The sequence below is a fragment of the Wolffia australiana genome, chromosome 1 (assembly GCF_029677425.1).
Source record: "Wolffia australiana isolate 7733 chromosome 1, ASM2967742v1".
NCBI lineage: Eukaryota > Viridiplantae > Streptophyta > Magnoliopsida > Alismatales > Araceae > Wolffia > Wolffia australiana.
In genome coordinates this window covers 6,702,452-6,723,948 of record NC_135835.1, presented here as the reverse complement: position 1 = coordinate 6,723,948, position 21,497 = coordinate 6,702,452, and the positions used below count along the sequence as shown (strand labels likewise).

General features: G+C 35.8%; 2 protein-coding genes across 5 annotated transcripts; both read left to right on the top strand.

Moving 5' to 3' along the window:
• Positions 1–2,350: 2,350 nt before the first annotated feature.
• On the top strand, positions 2,351–5,470 carry LOC144703724 (calcineurin B-like protein 3). The gene is made up of 9 exons (XM_078575974.1): positions 2,351–2,499; positions 2,773–2,939; positions 3,068–3,150; positions 3,248–3,307; positions 3,899–4,007; positions 4,187–4,239; positions 4,375–4,455; positions 5,073–5,185; positions 5,258–5,470. Exons 2-9 carry the CDS (start codon positions 2,825–2,827, stop codon positions 5,313–5,315), a joined length of 672 nt encoding a protein of 223 aa, XP_078432100.1. The 5' UTR covers positions 2,351–2,499; positions 2,773–2,824; the 3' UTR covers positions 5,316–5,470.
• Positions 5,471–5,915: 445 nt separating this feature from the next.
• On the top strand, positions 5,916–9,917 carry LOC144703710 (DNA-directed RNA polymerases IV and V subunit 4-like). 4 transcript variants are annotated; one of them, XR_013581601.1, is made up of 9 exons: positions 5,916–6,008; positions 6,609–6,719; positions 6,870–6,977; positions 7,667–7,778; positions 7,890–7,970; positions 8,300–8,333; positions 8,416–8,484; positions 9,572–9,715; positions 9,810–9,917. XR_013581601.1 is itself a non-coding variant. In XM_078575946.1 (8 exons), the coding sequence occupies exons 1-8, from the start codon at positions 5,951–5,953 to the stop codon at positions 9,662–9,664; spliced, it is 666 nt and encodes a 221-aa protein (XP_078432072.1). In that variant the 5' UTR covers positions 5,916–5,950; the 3' UTR covers positions 9,665–9,917. The 4 variants fall into 4 exon arrangements, 2 of the variants coding, with proteins under 2 accessions (XP_078432072.1, XP_078432089.1); XR_013581600.1 differs by having other exon boundaries at positions 9,801–9,917; XM_078575946.1 differs by having other exon boundaries at positions 9,572–9,917.
• Positions 9,918–21,497: the final 11,580 nt, after the last annotated feature.

Sequence of the window (21,497 nt, the reverse complement as noted above, 5' to 3'; positions counted from 1 at the left end):
GAACCGGCTATTTATACTCGAGCTTAAGCTATGGGATGACGGATGACGGGCTAGAGCGGTCGGAACGGGACGAACGGGACGGAACGGGTATTTGGTCAGTCATCAATCACAGAGTTTAGTGTTTTTATAGTCCACATTTAATGGGGACTACTTTAGGGACGGGCTATTCCTAAAGTAGGGAATATCCGTCCAATATCCTATATCTGACATTAGATATCCAATATCCAGAAAAAATTGGAACAGATTTGGTCTGGCAAGTGTAAACAGATATAGAATGGGTAAGGACGCGGCGGATATAGGATACCGGATATCAGATATCTATATCGGGATGTCGGAACTGGTATCCAGATATCATTATCCGCTACCAAGAGAAAAAAACAGTATTTATCATCATTTTAAATGATTTATGTTAACAACGCCAGGTGTTTTTAATATATATCCTACATGGTTTAATATATAGAGCTCAAAATTTATGTTTTCCTCCATATGGGACAATAGGATTCTGAGTTTTCTGAATTTTGAGCTCTATATATTAAACCAGGTAGGAGGTAGAGATATTTCCTGCACGTATGTGTAATTATCAACTACCTCCCCGAGGTAGTTGAGATCTTCCTGCACACATATGTATACGTGTTTAGTATACTATATAAAATTTATACAATAAATTTTACGGTACAGTATAGATAGAAAACTATTCTTCTCTAGCCAATATGCTAGATAAAAGCTTCACTTTTGTCGTATATAATACAAATTAGTATAATTTAGTATAATAATTATTAAACAAGTTATCATACATATTAACTTAATAATTACTGTATTATTACCTTGTTTACTGTGTAATATACTTAATAAATATATATATTTACTACCTCATTTAATATACACAACTCAATATTTTTTTTCTTCCATATGGGAAATAGGATTCGGAATTTAATGTTACGAAAATCTTCTGAGCCACATATTTCATCTCCAAAGTGTTCCACGATGATGTCTATGATGATTAAATTATATTTTTACAACCCTTCTATGTTGGATATCGAAATCTGATATCCAACTCCGATATCTGATATCGTCCCCAAGAGACAGAAGTAGATGACGACATCAAGACAGATCAAGATATTGGCTATTTGTACTATAGCAACCGATATCTTATATCATTATCCAATATCAAGATAACTGTAAAAATGGATACCGCAATTTGATTTCCGGTATCCGGTACAGCCTCTGTCTTGATACCGTAATCCGATGTCGGTATAAGGCAATCCCTAGTCCCCAAGGGAACAAATGCACTAAAATTTCAGTTTAATGATTTTTTTCTTGAACTTTAGAACTTCTATAAATCAGAACATCTATTGTTTTCCATTCCAGACTTCATACAGAATGGGGATGCTAAGGGTGCGGCCACTGCGTACCCGGATGGTTCCCGCATGGTATGGTTTTGAACGGCATGGTTTTGGAGGACCCAAAAAAATGGATGGGGAATGGGACAAAATATTGTCCCAAACCATCCAGCGGCCCCATCTCAGATGACCAAGCACTATAGCTGTTTTGTTACGTTTCCATCACTAGGGTTGGGTGGAACAAAAGATGTTAAACAGTGATGGGACAGATGAAGGTTTTCATTTGTTCCCCAGGTCAGGACAGATGACTGATGACAATAAAGGGTGGAATGGATGATGGAACGCGAGCCTTACTAGAGGTAACATTTAACTCAAGTGTTCCAGCAGTAAAGTTTGTTTGAATTGGTTCAGGAACCTTACCAAAAAATAAGAGTTTTTTTGGGGGTAAATTATCTAATAAATTATTTCTTAGTGTCGCGCTTGTGAAAGATATATTGCCTAGTTTCTTATTGCATGCTTCTTTTTGCACATTGTCCATTCTCGTTTATAATCGAGACCAGGGCCCAGGGATTGTGACAGATCCTTCGAATGGTCGATCGGATCGAGCATTATTAACCGTCCCAGTAGTAAGTGCTAAACCACCAAAATTATTTACCAATTGTAAAAAAACCTTTGAATTCAACTCTAAAAAGGGTTGTCAAGATCCGGATAGATCCGATCGAGGTGTCATATCTCAATTGATTTGAATTTGGGTCAATCCAGGATCAATCAGAATCTAGATTTGAAAATAAAAAATTATCCATCGATGGACGATAAGAATTAAAAATGCATATTGCTTTCTCACAGACTCTCTCAATACGATAAATCAAAAAAGATTTTAAAAAATAATATTTTAATGGGTAGATCAGACCGAGGCGCTCCATTCCACTAAATGGGCCCATCGGATCGGTCGGTCGATCGATCGATCGACATAAGCGGATCGATCGACAATTTCAATCATCGTTCTGTGCTACGGAGCGGGGTGAGAATATACCGAAGGCGTAACAATATCCAGCCTGTTCGTAAACCTCCTCCTCTTTTACGGGTCGCTCTTTAACCTCTATCTCTGCTCGACAAGGGGAAGAACGTTCAGATCAATGACGCTGAAGCCATGTCCGTGGCAAGTGTTCTTTAGTTTTATTTTTAAATTTTGATTTTTACTTTGCTCGATGATTTCCTCTGCGTTGGTGTTTTTCTTGAACGTATTGTTTTTCTTCTCGAAATTCTTGGGGTTTGCAGGTTCGATGGAAGATTGTGAATAGCTATGGCTGTGGCAAGTGTTCTTTAGTTTTATCTGTCAAAATTTGAGTTTACTTTGCTCGGTGCTTTCCTTTGCGCTGGTGTTTTTCTTGAATGTATTGTTTTTCATTTTCGAAATTCGTGGGGTTTGCAGGTCTGATGGAGGACTGTGAATAGTGCCATCGTCTTGAGCTTTGGAAATCAATATGCAGCAGAAGCTTCGACAGCTGCTCGCGTTTCTGACCAAGTGTTGCGATTTGGATTTGTTTGGGCCGCCGGGCGGGCTTGATAATCCTGAGGCCCTTGCCAGGGAGACCGTTTGTATGTTTCTTGTCTGAAAATTTATTTTATCGTGGCTTGAATCTGTAGTTCTCGTGAAATATGTAATTTTGATTTACGAGTTCATCTTAAAATTTTATGATGTCTTTACATTTTCTCGATCTTTGCAGTCAGTGTTAGCGAGATTGAGGCGCTCTACGAGCTATTTAAGAAGATTAGCAGTGCTGTGGTGGATGACGGCTTGATCAATAAGGTAACTTGTCGATGATTTGGCCTTGAATATGATGGCAGAAGGGGAACCCTTTTAGAATGACACGAAAATCTATTATAATCTATTTTCGTTGCTGCAGGAAGAGTTTCAGTTGGCGCTTTTCAAGACGAATAAGAAGGAGAGCCTGTTCGCTGATCGAGTATGGCGTTTTCTCTGCATTATATTCTTTATTTTACCTAATTTCTTGGTTATTGTAGTTATCTGTGATTGGTCTTTAAGGTTTCATTGCAAATTTAGAACAATATCGTTGGCTTTGATGGCCAAAAACTCTAAAATTCTTTTTTTTAACCTTCATAATGAAGGCATTAGGATAGAGATCGTCCTTAGGGATTTTATTATTGTGATACCGTTTTGTGACGTAATCTAATTTTTAACGTAATCTGTTTCATGTTTTCTTTTGTGTATCATTATCCCAAATCCTTATCAATTGGATCTTATGACTGAAAAAATTATTTTCTCGGATATTCTGCAGGATGTCTTGATTCGGAATATCTGCTATGAAATACAAATTTTCGGATTCACATTAACACTTCATCTTCATCTAAATCCTCTCAGACTTTAATGGTGTCATATTGTTCAGATTTTGCTGATAAAAATTTGCTGATAACAATAAAAGTGTTATGCTTGTGGGATACAGTGTGTTTAACGCATACCTGTGACAGCATTTACAATCAATTTTGGATTTATTGAAGTTCTCATAAGATTTGATGAGAATACTTTTATTGTTTAGGTGTTTGACTTGTTCGACACTAAACATAATGGAATCCTGGGATTTGAAGAATTTGCTCGTGCGCTATCAGTTTTCCATCCTAATGCACCCATCGATGATAAGATTGAGTGTAAGTATCCACTTTGTTGACTCTTATTCCCCTTCTTTCTTCGTTTGCTACCCGTAATCTCATTCATCCTTCAAGTGTTTGAGACTTAGTGTCAAAGCTGATCGGCTGAATTTAATATAAATTATCGTTATTGAGCTATCTCATCCCAGGAAATTGATTTATTATTTCTCAACATGCAGTTTCCTTCCAATTGTACGACCTCAAGCAGCAAGGATTCATTGAGAGGCAAGAGGTGATTATTCATCTACTTAATTCGAGAAAATAATCACGAATTGACAGATAACGTGCATAATATTCACTATATTTGTGCTTCGAAATATGTTAATTATCAGTTATTAGCTATTTTTTTCCATTTTCATGTGATCAGGTGAAGCAAATGGTGGTTGCAACGCTTGCTGAGTCTGGCATGAACCTTTCGGACGATGTAATAGAAAGCATCATTGACAAGGTATCAATCTTTACTATTCTTTTTTAAATGGCAATCTGAAATTTACCATTAGTTTTATGGTAATATGAATAAAACTAGATTTCTTTTATGGCAATTTACGTTGGATTTTCCTTTCCTATCACAAAAAGAAAAATGCTTCAATCTCAAAAAGTCGAACACAGTAAACACGAGTCAAAATACTTGATGAATATTTCAAAAAAATACTTGACGAATATTTTAACTTTGATTCATAATGTTTTTTTCTGAATCATTGAAACTCGTCATTCTCAATATCTACATCGATCCATAAATTAGCAGCGTGTCACTCTTGATGCACTATTCAACTTAATGCGTTTGAAATATATCTATACAAAAATGTCATGTTTTAAATGTTTTATTCTGGATATATTAACTTGGATGAATAGATGAATATATTAACTTGGATAATATTTTTTTATTCTGGATCACTGTAAACTCATCAACCTCAATCTCTTCATCGATCCATAAACTTGTCATTTTTGATGCAGTCGCTAACTAAATAAGTTTGAAATATAGTTATATAAAAAATGTTGTATCTTTCTAAAAATTAATAAGTGGGTGCTCTAGAAAGATGATGTTTTTCTCGCATGTTTCTGAAGACATTCGAAGAGGCAGACACGAAGCATGACGGGAAGATTGATAAAGAAGAGTGGCGCAGTCTTGTTCTAAGCCATCCTTCTTTGCTCAAGAACATGACACTTCAGTACCTCAAGTAAAGTTTTTTTCCCTGATATCCCTAATCTCTTGCATTCATTGTATTAACACCCTCCAAAACTGTAAACAGGGATATAACGACAACCTTCCCGAGCTTCGTCTTCCACTCTCAGGTCGACGACACGTAGGCCGTTCATTCCACGAGGCCAAATATCAAAGTAAAAAGGCGAAAAATGATGAATGAAGAAAAAAAGGGGCGGGGGAGAAATTGCATTTGTATTTTATTTCTGGTGTTGTTCTGGCTTCCCATTGGTTAAATAAAAGGTTTTATATTTTATTTTACCGGGCAAATTTTTTAGAATCCTGGTTTTTAGGAAAGACCAAAAAAACGTACCTATAGTTTGGTTCGGTTCCAGTCACGTTCGTCCAATCCCAGTCCAGTTAAGTTGACTAGTCAAAGTCAAAGTCAAAGTAGAAAAGTATCAACATGACCACCTTTCAAACCATTATGTGGGGATGACTTTTAGACTTTTACTACAAAATATAAAATAAATATCGAATAATTACTTTAAGTTCCTTTTTAGTTTGAAACATGGGACCTAATCCTCCCTGTCCGACCGGTCCCCCCATAAAATGGCTGACTTCTGGTTCCAGTTTGGTCCAGTCCCTTGTCCAAAATGTCTTACTCTAACTAATAGTAGGGGTACAGTGGACAAGATTTGGGCCGGTTTATTGTGGCCCATTAAGGATTTGGGCCCGACAATATAATAGTTTGAAGACTTTTCAAAGGTGGAAGAGCTGGGAGGCGATCGTTTGAACGAGAATGGCAGAGAAAGGCGGGAAAAGCAAGTCGAATTCGAAATCGCCGGTTCCTGATGCAGGTCTGTCAGATCTTGGCCGTGGAAGATTGGATCGTTATGAGAACAAGGATGATTTGAATTCATTGTCATCGAGTTCCTTTGTGTGATCATGAAATGCTCTGGTTTCTGGTTTTGTGTGCGTTCCCGAGTTTTCGGCGACTGAGTTTTTGTGTGAATTTGTTTTTTTTCCGTTTTTCTTATGATCGTGTGTTCCTGCCGGTTCCGACTTGGCTGCTCTTTTGTGAATCAAGCTTCTCTGGTATCAGCAGGAGAGGGAAATAGTAAGCAATGGTGAGCTGTCATGGTTCTTGAATTGGCAGAAGCTGTGGAAGAAGTTGTGCAGATCTCTCTTCCTCGTTCAACTTCGAAAATTTCATCTCTTTGCTTAGTTTTCCCCCTCTCTTTCACACTTGTCATGATTCTGGATGCATTTTGATGCTAGAGATGCATATCATTCTTGCGTCATTGTCTTTACCTCGCCGGCTGCCACCGAACGCCGATAATAGCGTTTTGAATTTTGCGCATTCATTAGTGTTTGCGAAGGGTTTTTCTCATCGGTTATTTCATTCAAGGTACGGTTACCTTGTAATTGTTTCCTTCAAGTTTAAATACTTTATTTAGATTCTACCGGAGGAAAAGCGCGAGATTCCTCAAAACCAACTCAGAAGAGGGGGAGGAAGCCTTCTCTGAAGAATTTGAAGACCAGCGAAAATTTGAACCCGTCCCCGGAAGGTGAAGGCCTCAAATCAAATTTCCTTTTGTCTATTCCTATGCTGAATCTCTTCAATTGTCTTGTATTGGAAATAAACTTCTAATGCAATCAAACGTGGAAAGAAATCTATGATATGTTTGTGTTTTCCTGATATCAGCTTTCATGTTTAGGTGACTCCCACGAAGGAAGAGAATCTGAGAGACCTGAGAAAAATGTCGGCAAGGAAAAATCAGGGGAGTCTAAGATTCTTCCGGAAGTTGAACTGAAACCAAAAGCTGGTCAGTCTGATGAATGCCCTAAATGATGATTTCCGTTAATGCATCTCTTCCTCAAGTTTTACTGTGGATTTATTGTATAATGAATGGTACTTGTATCTAGGGTTGGACATTTAGGACTGTGGACTGGTTTGACTGGACCGAACCAGGACCGTAGGTTCTCCATTTGAGGGTGGACCTATTTGTCAAACAGGTTTAGGTCCAAGGATCAAACCCGACCGGAACTGGAAGTATATTATTAAATATTTATTTAATATTTTCTATAAAATTCTTAAAATATCAAATCCCACAAGACAGAGAGGTTTCTATTGAGCTCAGCATAGACGCCATATATTGGACCATCTGTGGGCACCCACTTGATGTAGAGGATATTTAACATTAATATGAACATAAATTTTCTACTTTGACTTTGGCATTGACTTGTCAACCTGACCAGACTGGGACCGGTCCAGACTGGACCAGGACCGAACAAGAACGGAATGGAACAGGACTGAAGTTTAGGCAATGTTTAGGTCTTTGCCAAGAACCAGGACCAAATCGGGACCGTCAAACCTTGCTTGTATTAGGCTCTAAGTTTCAGCAATCCGGCCTTTGGAATTATTTTCCATATTTTATCAAGCTGTATATTCTTAAAACATCGGTTCTTTCTTTTTTTTGTCATTGACCATTCTTTCTTTGTTGGCACTTCTCAGAACTACCCAAGAACGTTAGGGTTCTGATGGATTGTGAAGCGGCAAGCATCTTGGAGGGAATCCAAGATCATTTCCAGATGCTATCAGATGATCTAAGGATCAAGATACCTGAGTGAGCCCACTGCATCCCATCATAATTCTTATTTTTACGACTGAAAACAAAATTTGGGCAACAATCTTTTACTTTTGACCCGTTGACTGTTACTTTTACTTTTTTTTTCAGCTCATTCTCCAATGCATTAAGGTATACCCAGTTTGAGGCTCAGCAGTACTCTGATTCTGGGGACGTGGCGAAATTTTTACAGTATCCCGGTCATATATATGATACTTCTGAAGCAAATGATATATCAACTGATTTAAGTTGTCTATACTGTATTAATTCAGTAAGCATGAAATCTTTAATCACTCAAGTTGAAATATTTCCCTCTCTTTGCTCATGGTGTTTATAACACGATTAGAAATATTTTAAAGAACAACAAGCATGTACACTGGGACATTCTTTTGATGTGAAAAACTAAATTTCTTGTGACAGTTTCACATTGTTCATTTTTTATACTATTAAAACTCGAGGTAGGCTGATGGTTTAGATGGCGTCCTCTCGAGCTTAATTGGTTTCCTTGAAACAGCTTCTAGAAAACTGAAGAGCGTCGGGGCCACTGACGCAGAGGTGAGAACGTCCTGCCAATCCTTGCATGGGACTTTACTATAATCATATCAAATTTGTGAGAAATTGTCCTTTAATGTCCCAGGTTTGTATGATCTCCAACATAGGTCCTGTGAGCATTGATGAGGTCTATGCTCTTGTTCCCTCCTTAAAGGTGAAAGTTTAACCTCAACTGTTTCAGGAAGGGTTCGCTCATCTCGATACCAGTATCAGATGATGGTATTGGGACGGATGCTGTATCGGATACCGGAAAAGGAATTTCCGGTATTTGTTTTTTTTTGATATCCGGAGATCGGATAGGTATCGGATATCGGTTGCTACAGTGATGATATCCGATACCGATATCCGTCTCAATGTTGTCATCCGCCTCCGTCTCAGGGGGGAAGACGATGACATCGAATATCGGGAGTGGATATCGGATTTCGATATCCAAGTTAGAGAGTATACTTAAAAATATAATTAACCGATAAGTGTTCAGCGGTTAGAATGGACTAACGTGGGCAAGAGAGTGATAGGAGAGCTTTCAGACTGATTACACATCTAGTTTAATATTTACAGCTGATTGTTTTCAATTTCTTCCAAATGGGATAACAGGATTCGGAGTTTATTGTTAAACTCCAAATCCCTTTATCCCATATGGAAGAAAATATAAATTTTCAGCTTTATTCATTGGACGATATGTTAATATATTAATTAAGCAACATATTTATGGGGCCTTAAATATAGGGACTTAGATTAAAATAGTATTTTAATATTTAGTATATAGTATACCTCATTTAATATATACAGAGTAACATTTCTAATTTCTTCCATGCGGGATAACGGGATTCAGAGTTTACATTAAACTCTGAATCCTGTTATACCATATGGAAGAAAATAATAATTTTGCACTTTATATATTAACTGAGGTTGAAAATACAAACCATACGATGCTGATGTACATAAGTCATTGAATGTGATGAAAAAACTTATTTTTTTCTGTCGATACCGGATACCGGTTCTGATATCCGGATATCGAGATCTGATATCCGGTATCCGATACCCGTTTTGTCCTCACCCTGCCGATATCCGTCATCGATATCCGTCTAGACCTAAAGGACGGATATCGACCGATATCCAATATCAGACACCGTCCCGGTTTTCTCCTGGATATCAGATATTGGTTGGGCGAACCCTAGTTTCAGGAATAAAATGAAAATTTCTTTTTTTCTCTCATTAGAGAAAATAAGTTTTTGCCTCAGGGCAAACGGGGAAAGAACGAGAGCATCATGAAAGAGGTACTGATAGAGCTGGCAAGTTTGAAGCAGCCTAGTAAGGTGTCGTCTTCGCCTTGAACTACGTCCCACGATCATCCCACTTCCATCATCTTTTGACCTTCGTTTGAGGTTAGTGCTCACTCTTAGGGCATATGTCTATATCTGTAACATGAGAAAGAGAGGTTTTTTGGCTCTCATGCAGTGTTTGATGTAGGGATCTCAGTCTGGTAAGCTCCGGAACACTTTTCTTTTGGTAAAGTTCTTATGTCATATCATGGGAAGATGATCGTTTATCTTTAGACTGTTTATTTAATATTTAGTTGATCTTTCATATTTGTGCATCATTTTTTCAGAATTGTTCTATGAAACTGCAATTTTTGTTGCATGGAAATGTGAAATAACTTGAATCCCTTTCAATAGAAGCTTCTGAAACTATATTTTCATAAAAAAAGAAACTTCTGAAACTAATGTACTGTTTTAAGACTTTTTGGAACAAGTCAAAATGTCCTGTTTTGAGGATCACAGTCCACACAGCAAGAGAAAAGGTCATTTTGCTAGAAGGGTTTAAATGGGGGATTAATTTGGCAGTGACTTGGCACGAGATAATCTGTAACCATAGTTGAGGAGATCTTCTGTTCAAAAACCATCAAAGTTAATTGAACTGCTTTTTGTTCCAACGATTTGAGTTTACCTAATTTAGCAAGGCATTATCAAATCATTTGATAATGAGAGCTAACATGGTTGTACCACGTGCAGATATCTATGATTTTGAAATAGACATAATTTCTTGGCATCATGCACGGGGTTTATTTTTTATGCTGAGGTAATTTGGCCTCAGAATATTTCCAAAGTGTATATCAGGACAATTAGTAAAGTGAAAAGCTTGACAGATAGTACTAGTGGATATCAATGTCGTGCAAAGAACACATTACTCAGAGAACACACCATTAAAAATTAAATTAGTTTAAATTTCATACTTTGAGGTTATTATACATTAATGTCGTCCAAACTTAGTTAACCCCCTCTTTGGAGTTGGTGTCCCCTTGTAGCAAGGTGATGACTGTACTTCTTTGTCTGTGTTTCTGATTAAACCAGAAGAGAAAATGAGAGATTGCAGAAAAAAGAGGAAAAAGAAAAAAAGAAAAACAATCTAATGAAAGAGAATGGTGCCTCGTTGCATAACTTTTTCCTCTCAATCTTCCATTTATTTAATTTGGGTTGGCCCTCAAATATTGAAAAACACATGCTTATATCAACTCCTTGTTTGTTCTATATTCCCATCTAATACCTGAGATCTGCAAACAGTTTCTAGTTTCCTCAGTAGTCATGACCTTGGGTATAAGCTCAGTTAGAATAATTTAGCTTTTTTCAATTTGATGATCTTTTGCATCTTAATGAACTTTGTAATGTGAGCCACCATCTTGCATATCTTTGTAATCATGGTTTAGATATTTTGCTGTGTCCAAATAAGTCAGAAGTCATTAAGGGTGGCAATTGTGGAGTTCTATAGTTGGGACTTGCATTCAAATATTGTATCACATCTTGCCCCACATAAGGGCTTAGTTGGAAGAAGTGTTTGTTATGTGGCTAAATATTTTAACCTAAACAAAGGGGAATTATGTTATTTAAAAATTTTATTACTTAATTTATGAGTGGTTTTATATTGATTGAATGGAGTGGAGGATAGGGTGGACTCAGCAATTTATATACAAATTATGCTAGTCCCCAACTGTCATCTGAAGGAAATGTAACCTGGAGCTGTGAAATCCTCATCCAAGGTGTTTGTGTGAGACCCACAAGCCAACCACTTAGTTACAGGGCAATTTAGGCTGGAAAATAAAAGTTTAGACTGCCCTGATGTCCTCCACGACCAAAAGCCTCCACAGGCTATAAGAATGTCACCTCCTTAATGTTGGGTACAGTAGCTTCCCCTGAATTGGCACAGGAAGCTATATATATTTTTTAAAATCCCAAGGCCTTCAAAGAAATATTCAAATATAAATGGTATTTCTTTGCAAGCGTGCACACTGATGATGATAATTTAATCCTAGTATTTCAATTAATTTACAATAGCATTAACGTTCATTCGTAACATGTATTCTTGAATATATTCTAAAGCTGAGATTAAGACTATCTTTCAGATTTTCAAAAGGTACAGGAATGTAAAACTTTCTTACTTCAAATTTAGCTCCTTAATCTTTTTCTTCTCTATAGTCTCTTCTCTTTCATGTTTCTCTTCATTGGCCACTTTATGATAGTTTTCATTACCTCAAAGCAACATGTTAATTTTAATAGTAATTTTCATGTATTTGATGTATTTTTTAATTTAAATGATCATAAATCCATATTAATATGACTTAAAATAATTTATTGCATTTTTTGAATGAATACCTGTTTTCTAAAGTATATAGTATTGTAACATATTTTTTTACATTCACTTAAAAATAAAATATATGTATATGTTTATTTAACTATTTTTAGGCGTTTAAAATAGTTTTGGTATAATAATCTGATTCTCCCAATTTATGATATTTTGCAGAATTTTCTAACTTTAAATTCATTAATAAAATACATTTATAAATTTAAATTTCAATTAATTTAAATGTTTATAGAATTTTTTACTTTATATTCTTCCAGATTTTTGCGTCACACTGGTAATCTGCCATAATGATCAATAAGGATAGAAAAAAACAAGATGGTTCAGAATGATTCAATTCCAAATTGTGATACATAATGCTCTAAAATGAGTTCTAGGATGAATTTTAAAAATATTACCTAATTGTTCTCTAATTTCTAGAAGCATCACATGGCCATAGATTTAATGCATCATTTTTTCTCAAGTCAGTCTCCGAATATACCAAGGGTACATAATCCCATCATATCCACTCAATCACCATTGTGAACTTCTTGCTATATTCTATATACGACTAATTTGAATTCCCTAATTAGGGACTCATAAGTTGTAGTCCAAATATAGTCATTTATCCACACTAGGTCTTTGGTGTCTCAAGTACAAGTACCACTTATAACCTAATTGTTGTTTATTTATAATACCATTCACAGATTCGTATGGATCCGTTCAATAAACTTTTTCCCTAAATAGCACCCATTGTTTGTCCTTAATGTCTGTAATGGTCATGGGATCCACCATATGTATCATATAAGTAATATCAAATAGTGATATGTTTTTGGAGATTTTGATGTATATCTCAAGTATCTTTCAAATAAGAATATAAAATACAATTCTAGGGATTGCTTGTCATCATATGTATAGTGGGACTTCATTACTAATATCACACAAGAATAATAATTAATGAATGTCAGTTTCAATGAGCATAAATTGATACAGAATTGTGATTGGTTCGACGACCACATAAAATTCATCAGGTAGGTTAGTGAGTTTGTGGGGTTGGCTTAAGGTGGGTTGTAAAAATGTATCATGATAATTGGTCAATAAATTGTGCTGAGGTGTGTGAATTAGCTGGTGGGGCTTAGTCACACCAAGTCTGATGGATATTATCTGGCCATTAAACAAAAACACACCGCCATGTTTTTATTTAAGTTCATTGAATAAATACTAGTTCATTATTCTTCCAGTGTGATGTTTATAATGAAGACCATAAATGCATGCAATGACCTAGCGAATTATGACGAGATCAGAATATAGTGATTACTAGTTTTTAAACATGTATTTTAAATATTCATATTCAATGGATAGTCGACATGGATATTGAGTTATCTGAATAGAATAACACTACATCATCGGACTTATACGCTTAAGTATTGTTGATCCTATGGCTATTAGTGTAGCGACACTAAGGACAAATATTAGGTGATATTTGGGCAAAGAGTTCACTGAATTGATTTGAAGAATCTCTGAATGGTATTATACCTTACTGTCAATTAGGTTGATTCATGTCACAGTTGTATAAGTGATCCATTTACCTAAGACACCAAGGACATCTCGTAGATGGATGACTATGTTTTAACTATGAATTATAAGTCCTTAAACATGGGATTCAAATAGTTCATAGCTCAGATATAGGAAGAATCTCACGGAGATGATTGAGTGGTCTAGAGGAGATCATTCGGCCTCGGCATAAGAGGATATTGACTCAAGGAAGATGATGCTGCTAAATGCCTAGCGAGGGTAGTGAGGATATTGTGAGAAAGTATTCTTCAACGATCTCCGTTAAGCATCAATATTAATTGAATGATATATTACGGTTTGATGATTAACCATACCCTAAGTTGGTATCTTCTAGAGCACAAGGTGTAGCTTGGCACCTGACGGGTGGAAACTTAACCTACCAATTGGGTTAAATCAGTCCTTAGTTAATTAATCTATATGTTGATATAGTTAATTAGTAAGGTTGATAATAATTTATATTAGGCCACTAAAGTTATTAACTAGAATGATACATGGGCCTAGAGGGTTTTTGAGAAAAATCTTAAGTAAAATATAAACAGGCCATTTTAGGCACCCATGCCAGCCAGAGCTTCCCCCACCCCCCCTTCATTCTTAGCTCTTCTCCACTCATCCAAGAAGATACTCTTCATGGTGTTGGGTTGTGTGCCTTGGTTCGTCCATGGAAAACACAATTCCATGGATGCAGAAGCGTGTTAATCATTTGACAATCGATCTTTGAAATCAAACATTGAATGTACCTTTATGGGGAAATCGTTTCACCCTTGACTTTGTCGCTTCGAGACTGTTCTGAAGCTGTTCATGCATCCAGCCTCTAAAAGTATCCACGTGATTACTCGGCGCTTGGATTTCCACGTCTTCTTCTTCAACTCTTCTTGAAAATCTAGAAGATCTTCTCACCATGAAGGCACTATCCGTGGATGAGTGGAGAAGAGAGTGGAGAAAGGACAAAGCTCTCCGATCTAGCTGGCGTGGGTGCTTAAAATGAGTGCCCCTTCCCTATTTATATTTTACTTAAGTTTTTCTCAAAAACCCTATAAAGTAAAATATATCCACCAATGCCCTTATCACCTTGTGCGTGTGATCCTCTAGGCCTGTGTATCATTCTGGCTAATAACTTTAGTGGCCCAATAACAATTATTCACCAACCTTATCAATTAACTATATCAACATATAGATAAATTAAATAAGAATCAATTTAACCTAATTGATACGTTCAGTTTCTAGCCCATGGGGTACCAAGCTACACCTCGTGCTCTAGAAGATACCGAGTAGTGTTGAACTCTTTCATGGAACCTTTTTCTCCATCTGTTATCGTATATGTATATTCCATCATCTGCGTGGGACTCTCAAACGACTTAGGGTATAGTTTATCGTCAAACCCTAATCTGTCATTCAATTAGTACTGATGTATAACGGGGATTATTGGAGAAAAACTCCTCCAATATCCTCACTAACATGGTAAGGGATTTTCTGCATTGTCTTCCTTAAGTCAATCTCCTCTTATATCTAGGGCGGACGATCCCGTCTTGACCACTCAATCATCTCCGTGAGCTTCTTACTACATCCGAGCCATGACTTATTTGAATCCCATGATTGGATGCTCGTAAGTCATAGTCAAAATGTAGACGTCCATTCACGAGATGTCCTTGGTGTCTCATGTCACTAGATCACTTATACAACCATGACATGAATCAACCTGATAAACGTTTAGGTATAATACCATTTAGGGATTCGTACGGATCAATTCAGTGAACTGTTTTTCCAAAGGACACCCACCGTTAGTCCTTAGTATCACCACACTAATAACCACATGATCAACTATATTTATCGTATATGTAGGATCATTTAGTGCTATTCTATTTAGATAATTCGATGTCTGTCTCGACTATACATCGAATAGGAATAACATAGTGAATTTAAATGATCATAATACAGTAATGATTGGCTTGATGGCCACATAATATCCATCACACGGTGAGAAGGTCTACAAGATTTTAAAGAAGACTTGGAGAAGCAGTGGAGATCCAAGAGTGCCATGATTGTGTGGATACTTCTAGAGGCCGGGCACGTGAACAACTTCAGGACAATCTCAAAGTGAGAAAGTTAAGGATGTAACAAAGGGCCCACAAGGTATATATGATGTATTATTTTTTAGATCAATTTCGAATCAATAATTTCTTATGTAGCATAGAAATATTGTTTTTCTATCATTCAACCATGACACTAGAACCCATCATTCATCACACCAAGTCAACCTAAATTTAAGCCATAATGTGGGAATAAGGCTCGTTATTTCTAGGACATATCACCCTCATGATCTTATGAGCACAATAAATTGTAATATTTAAATTAATAATCAGACATGCACGATTAATACATGAGAATTAATGTGATAAGATTCTTGATTTTATTACTAAGAAAACTAGAACCTCCAAGAAAGAAATCCTTCTTGAAAAACCTTGAGTTGTACATGATCCCCTTTGATCTATTAAGAAAGAGCATATGAATGTGAGTATAGAGGTCTAGAGTGAAGATAGAGGAAGAAGGAACTGAAAAAAAGGAAAGAAACAACCAAGAGCAAGCCCAAATTGGTTATTGCTCTTCTGGCAAGGAGGATCTCCCCCCAGCCTGATCACCAGAGCGATTTTTAACTTCCAAGCCTTTACTGGATGGCACACGTGACATCTCTTCTCTTGTTCTTTCTTTGATATGTCTTCATGAAGCTCTTATCATAATGCTCCCATTTCTTCTTTATTTGGTGATAGATTTTGACTAAATCGATCAGTGTGAAAAATATACATTGTACTAGGTGTGTTGAACTAGTTAGAACTGGTTGGACAATGGTTCATCCATAAATGTTGAACTATATTTTAACATCGAAATATCTTAGATTAGTTTAGGTAAAATCATGTATTTTTTTGTTCTCTGGGTTTGAATATCTTCCCACTTCAGGTAAAATTATTTCCATTTAAAATAAAAATCAAAACAATATTTAAAGCCTTTATTACTTATGGAAATGTTTTAAGGTTTCCAATATAAATGTTTCAAAATGTAATTTTGAATTATACTTTTTTTGAATAATTTGAATCGTAAGATGCAACTAAATTTCATTAAAGAGTTTTAATCCATCACTTTTCTAGCCTAATTACCCATTATTTCATCCTACTCCCCCTGCTTGCTAAGCATGCATTGTGGTCCAAAACACAGATCCAACGAGCAACAAAGTCCAAAAAAATATATGAAGAAACCTTTTTCACCCATATATATATTCTGTATTGAATAAATCCTTATTCACAAAATTTATGTCTTAAATTTCCAAAAATTTCATAAAATATAGAAAAATATAATGGCTATGAAAAATTAAATAATAAATATGGGATTTATTTTCACACATAATTATATTCTTTAAGTTATCCAAAAATATTTTTCAAAATAATAAGCGAAAAAATTGTGCATGGATAATGAAAGGATGCATAAAGTGAAATTAAATCCATAACATGCATTATCTAAAAAATTATGCATGTACAACATGCATTATTTAAATTAATTAAATTCATAAAATAACATAAGATGATGTGAATGAATAATTTGAGTGCACTTCCTCACAAACCTCAGTTAAATCATTGCCACCCCCATTGTAATGGCATAAATAAAAAAATATCAAGCCTCCACATGCTTCATAAATGTTGGGGACAGATCATTTACGACTGGTGTCATAAATATATCTCCTTAAGTGATTATAATATTCATGTTGGCTATAAATATTAAGTTATTAACTCACCAAAAGTTCTTAACGCACACTCTTCTAAATGCTATTAACTCATCCAAAGGGAATACTATCTACTATGGTGACAAATGGGTATGATAAGCATCATTTGGTTTTGTAAAGTTTGCATTTTTGTGCTGCATTCTCAAGCCAGCCACAAGTCAATGAACACTGACCATCAGCTGGGCGCATAGACGGAACAACCCTATAGTGCCAACAATGGCCCAAATGCAGCGAGCCAAGCCAATGGATAAAGGACCACATTGGTCTCAGTAACAAGAGAGAGTGGAGCATACAAATGCGCATGAGGGAGTGTTGGGATTTAATTTTATTTGATATCTGGTTCAAGATTTTATAGTGGTTCTATTTTCTTATTCTTTTGATATGGGATTATCATGTTTTATTCTTGTAGCCGTATGTGGGCCAAAATGAAGAAGACAAAGAGATGGATCGCGACCCAACGAGTTAAGACCTTAACAAATAAAGAGATAAAATATGATCGGGCCTCTAGCCAACCAAGCTCCAAACCCAGACAATATGATATCGACTATCAATATTATTAGTGTATATCTGAATTTCTGATCTTACATATAACCTATATTTTCTTTTATCTCTATCAGGTTTTTATTGGTCAAGGTGGCTGACGAGGACATCGAGTCCACCCGAGCGACAATATGATTTGCTATTGGATGTTGACGAGGACACTAGCCATTGATGTGGAGGGAGGCTGACTAGTTAGAGAGGAATACCAAATAAGAGGGATCCATGGATGTGATTTAATTGAAGCCCTCGGTCAATCTCTTAAGCAGATATGATAGCCAAGGGCAGAGCCATGAATCCCTAGCTTGGACTTTTTCCTCCTTTGGCTAGGTGGTGGTTTTTGGTAGAGGAGACCATCAAGGCCAATCCTACAAACACAAAAGACTGCCAAGCAGTGGTTCACACCATCTATGGCTGAGGGAGACCCATCCTCGAGCCTTAAAAATAAATTTTCTTATCCTTTTTTCACTATCTTCTGACCAAGAAAAAGAGAACGAGGGGAGATATGGCTTGCAGTTGGGAGAGCCGACGAAGAGCAGTGACAGCTCTCCAGCATCTCAAACAGCACAGTGAGGCACCCATGAATCTCGAGGAGGGACCAAGTTTGCACCAGCATGGAGGAAGACGAACAAGTATTCACACTAAAGCCAAGGGATGGTGATTGGCACTCCCAACCCGCACTCGTATGACTCAGGCTGAATTTGGCTCTTCCTGAAGTTACTTTGGGACTAGTAGCCTTTTAAAAATAGATTGATGCATAGATTTAGTTCAAATAACATAGGAAATTGGATATTGACTTGAACATCTTAAAACAGCTTCATTGAAACATTTCATAGGAAACTTTCTCACCCTTTTAATTTTCTATTAATCTTTACTTCTTTTATCTTAAAAATTTACTATAAAAAATATCATAAATATTCCTTAAATATATTAATCTATCTATACCTTATTTATTTAACTAATCTAGCCTCCGTCATCCTATATTAAGACATATAATTAAACCTTAGTCCCCCTTATTATTCTCTTTAATCATCCATTCCTCTCTGTATCTAATTTATCTATATCCTCATAAAAATAAAATTATGTTTTCTCCTTATCGATTTATATCTTGAGCTCCTTTAATTTATAATCCACTCTTCATCCTCCATTAAACTATATATAGTTAATTAAGATCTTCTTATTACTCACTCTATTGTTATTGTTTTTCCTCTCCATTCTTTATCATATATTTTATTTAAAATAAAATATGTCTATTCACTATTTCAATACATCTATATTTTCATTTAATTACTATTTGAATATTTTCTCTTACACATATAACCTACCTATCAATTAAAATTAACAGTAATAAAAGACATCTGCAATCTATGTATCTCTATTTCTCTCTTCTTATCTCTGCCTCATAATATTTATATCTTAATGTTAGTTTATGTGGGAAAGGAATAACCTAAGAGAGGGGGTGAATTAGGTTCTATATATATATTACATTATATTTTTAATAAGCCTAGGATTTTTCCACCTAAGACATGGGGTAGAGGAAATGGGAGACACAATTTTTTTAGACAACTTAGGCTAATCCTTAATGCTGTTTGGGGATATCCGTTCCGAGGTGATGATGTGCCCTAACCAAGTTTGTGTGAATACTCCCCAAGAAAATCACTTGGAAATAGGTCTGAACAAGGATACCAAGAAAAATAAAAAGTCGATGAAGCTCTTTCATTGTCAACCCTCAAAGGCTTCCACGGAATGACGTTGCTTGATATACTTCAATTGGGCCCCCAAAGCCTTTTCCTTATGGCCCCCAAAGTCTTAACCTGAATGACCACAAAGATTTAGAAATAAAAATATATTTCTGAATAATGTATTCTCCTCAACAACACTGAGTATGATACCTACTTAAAAATATTATTCCACAGAAGGATCAATTTTATGTATTTCAACAAGAATACTTTTATGTAAATTTTTTCTTAATTCATAGATAAATATCAAAAAATATAAATATGAATTCCCTTCAGTAATACCTCCTTGTTTGTGTTCGTTCTTTCTTCAGTCCTCTTCTCCTCCATGTTTTTCTTTAGATAAAATTCTTGATTTGCGTTTGACCTTTGGGTGAAAATTTTTGGATGAAACTCAAATATTTTTCAATACTGCACCAAATATGATGATTCCACCTGGAAAGGTTTTTTAACACAATTCTGCACAAGGTTTTTTATCTCACACAAAAGTATTCAAAACCAAATCAGATAAATCTCTAGATATCAATCTTTCCACATCCTTAGTTCATCGCCCGATTTCTCTGTGTCCAACTTTAAACCCCTATAACTCTTTCAAACTCAACCAAATGATGAGATTCCAAGTTCTTTGGTTTTTTATGGATGTTAAAAAAAATTCTTATGTTGAACAAAAACTCAAAATAAGTATAAAAATTATTCTAAAAATTATAAACTTATCACAAGGTTGAGGATGTGCGAAGTTCAGATCCCAGCCTTATTTTCTTAGAATCCTGAAATACCTTACACCAAAAACCATGATTCTATGTTATTTGGACTTGGATTGATGTTAGAAAAAAATCATATTCAAATAATGCTAAAAAGCTGCTTGAAAATTGCTCCAGGAATTGAGATCTCTCTCTAGCTTTTGGACTGAGATTTTCAAAGGACAAGGAGAAGGGGATTTGAAATTAGGGCTAAAAACTGTATATATGGACATAGAAATCCAAAAGGGCATAATGGTATTCTGTAAAAAGTCCAACAGTCACATGCATTGATTATGATAAATAATAACCATTTTAATTTTGACTTTTCATATTTATAATTTTACCATCAGTTCAAGAGTTAAGAGCAAAAACTAGCCATTATGCCAATGACTTGAGCTTTAAAATAATCTTAAACTTTTAGATATGTTTACCGCATCATCTAAATAAAGATATTACCTTGTAATTAATTTTATTTAAATCTTCAGTAAATTCAGCCTTAAATACTCAAAGGTAGTAATTACGATCTTGAACAAGTTATTCGACAAATCAAATGAAGAAAAATTCACACAAATACCTGAATAGTGATAAAAACTATGTTTATCTACCAAGTCGTGTGGTCGCAGGCAGCCTAGGCCCCCGTGCAGCAGCCACACCACTCATGTAGATGTTGGGTGCATGGTTTCTAATTAAAAAAACCCAAACAAAATGAGGGCCTCACACACAGCTATGGAAGCCCATGACATCCTTAACAATGTCTACTTCTCCTTGTAACTTCATATAGAGTCTTCATAGTGCCATAAGTGTGAGTCGTGCACCCAAGTCACTACTTCGCCTAGGTGATCCTTCCACTTCACAAGGAACTCTACCATGTGGTTCTGGTAGTATTTGCCTCCATCGTTCAATTCCCTTTTATCCAAGATGACTTCTGCCCCACTTTGAACTGTTTCACCCTAGGTCTTCTGCATCCTCCTTGTACATATTGAGGAGAGACACATTTAACTCTAGATGTATTGGTAATCTAGGGGGGATCTTCAGGTGATAGGCCAAACATCCCATGCTTTTGATGATATCAAAAGGTTCATCATATCATGACATAAGCACTTTGTGCGTCCTACTCAGTATCACATTCTTCAGTAGCTGAGTATTCAAGCTCAACAACACCTAGTTACAACTTTTAATCCACATCATGCCAGTTTTG

Bases quoted from the DNA above. Each gene is read 5' to 3' on its own strand.
- LOC144703724 (XM_078575974.1), top strand. From the start codon at position 2,825: ATGCAGCAGAAGCTTCGACAGCTGCTCGCGTTTCTGACCAAGTGTTGC. The intron at 2,940-3,067 runs GTATGTTTCTTG...CGATCTTTGCAG, and splicing joins CCTTGCCAGGGAGACCGTTT to TCAGTGTTAGCGAGATTGAG. The intron at 4,456-5,072 runs GTATCAATCTTT...ATGTTTCTGAAG, and splicing joins TAGAAAGCATCATTGACAAG to ACATTCGAAGAGGCAGACAC.
- LOC144703710 (XM_078575946.1), top strand. From the start codon at position 5,951: ATGGCAGAGAAAGGCGGGAAAAGCAAGTCGAATTCGAAATCGCCGGTT. The intron at 7,779-7,889 runs GTGAGCCCACTG...TTTTTTTTTCAG, and splicing joins CTAAGGATCAAGATACCTGA to CTCATTCTCCAATGCATTAA. The intron at 7,971-8,299 runs GTATCCCGGTCA...AACAGCTTCTAG, and splicing joins GACGTGGCGAAATTTTTACA to AAAACTGAAGAGCGTCGGGG.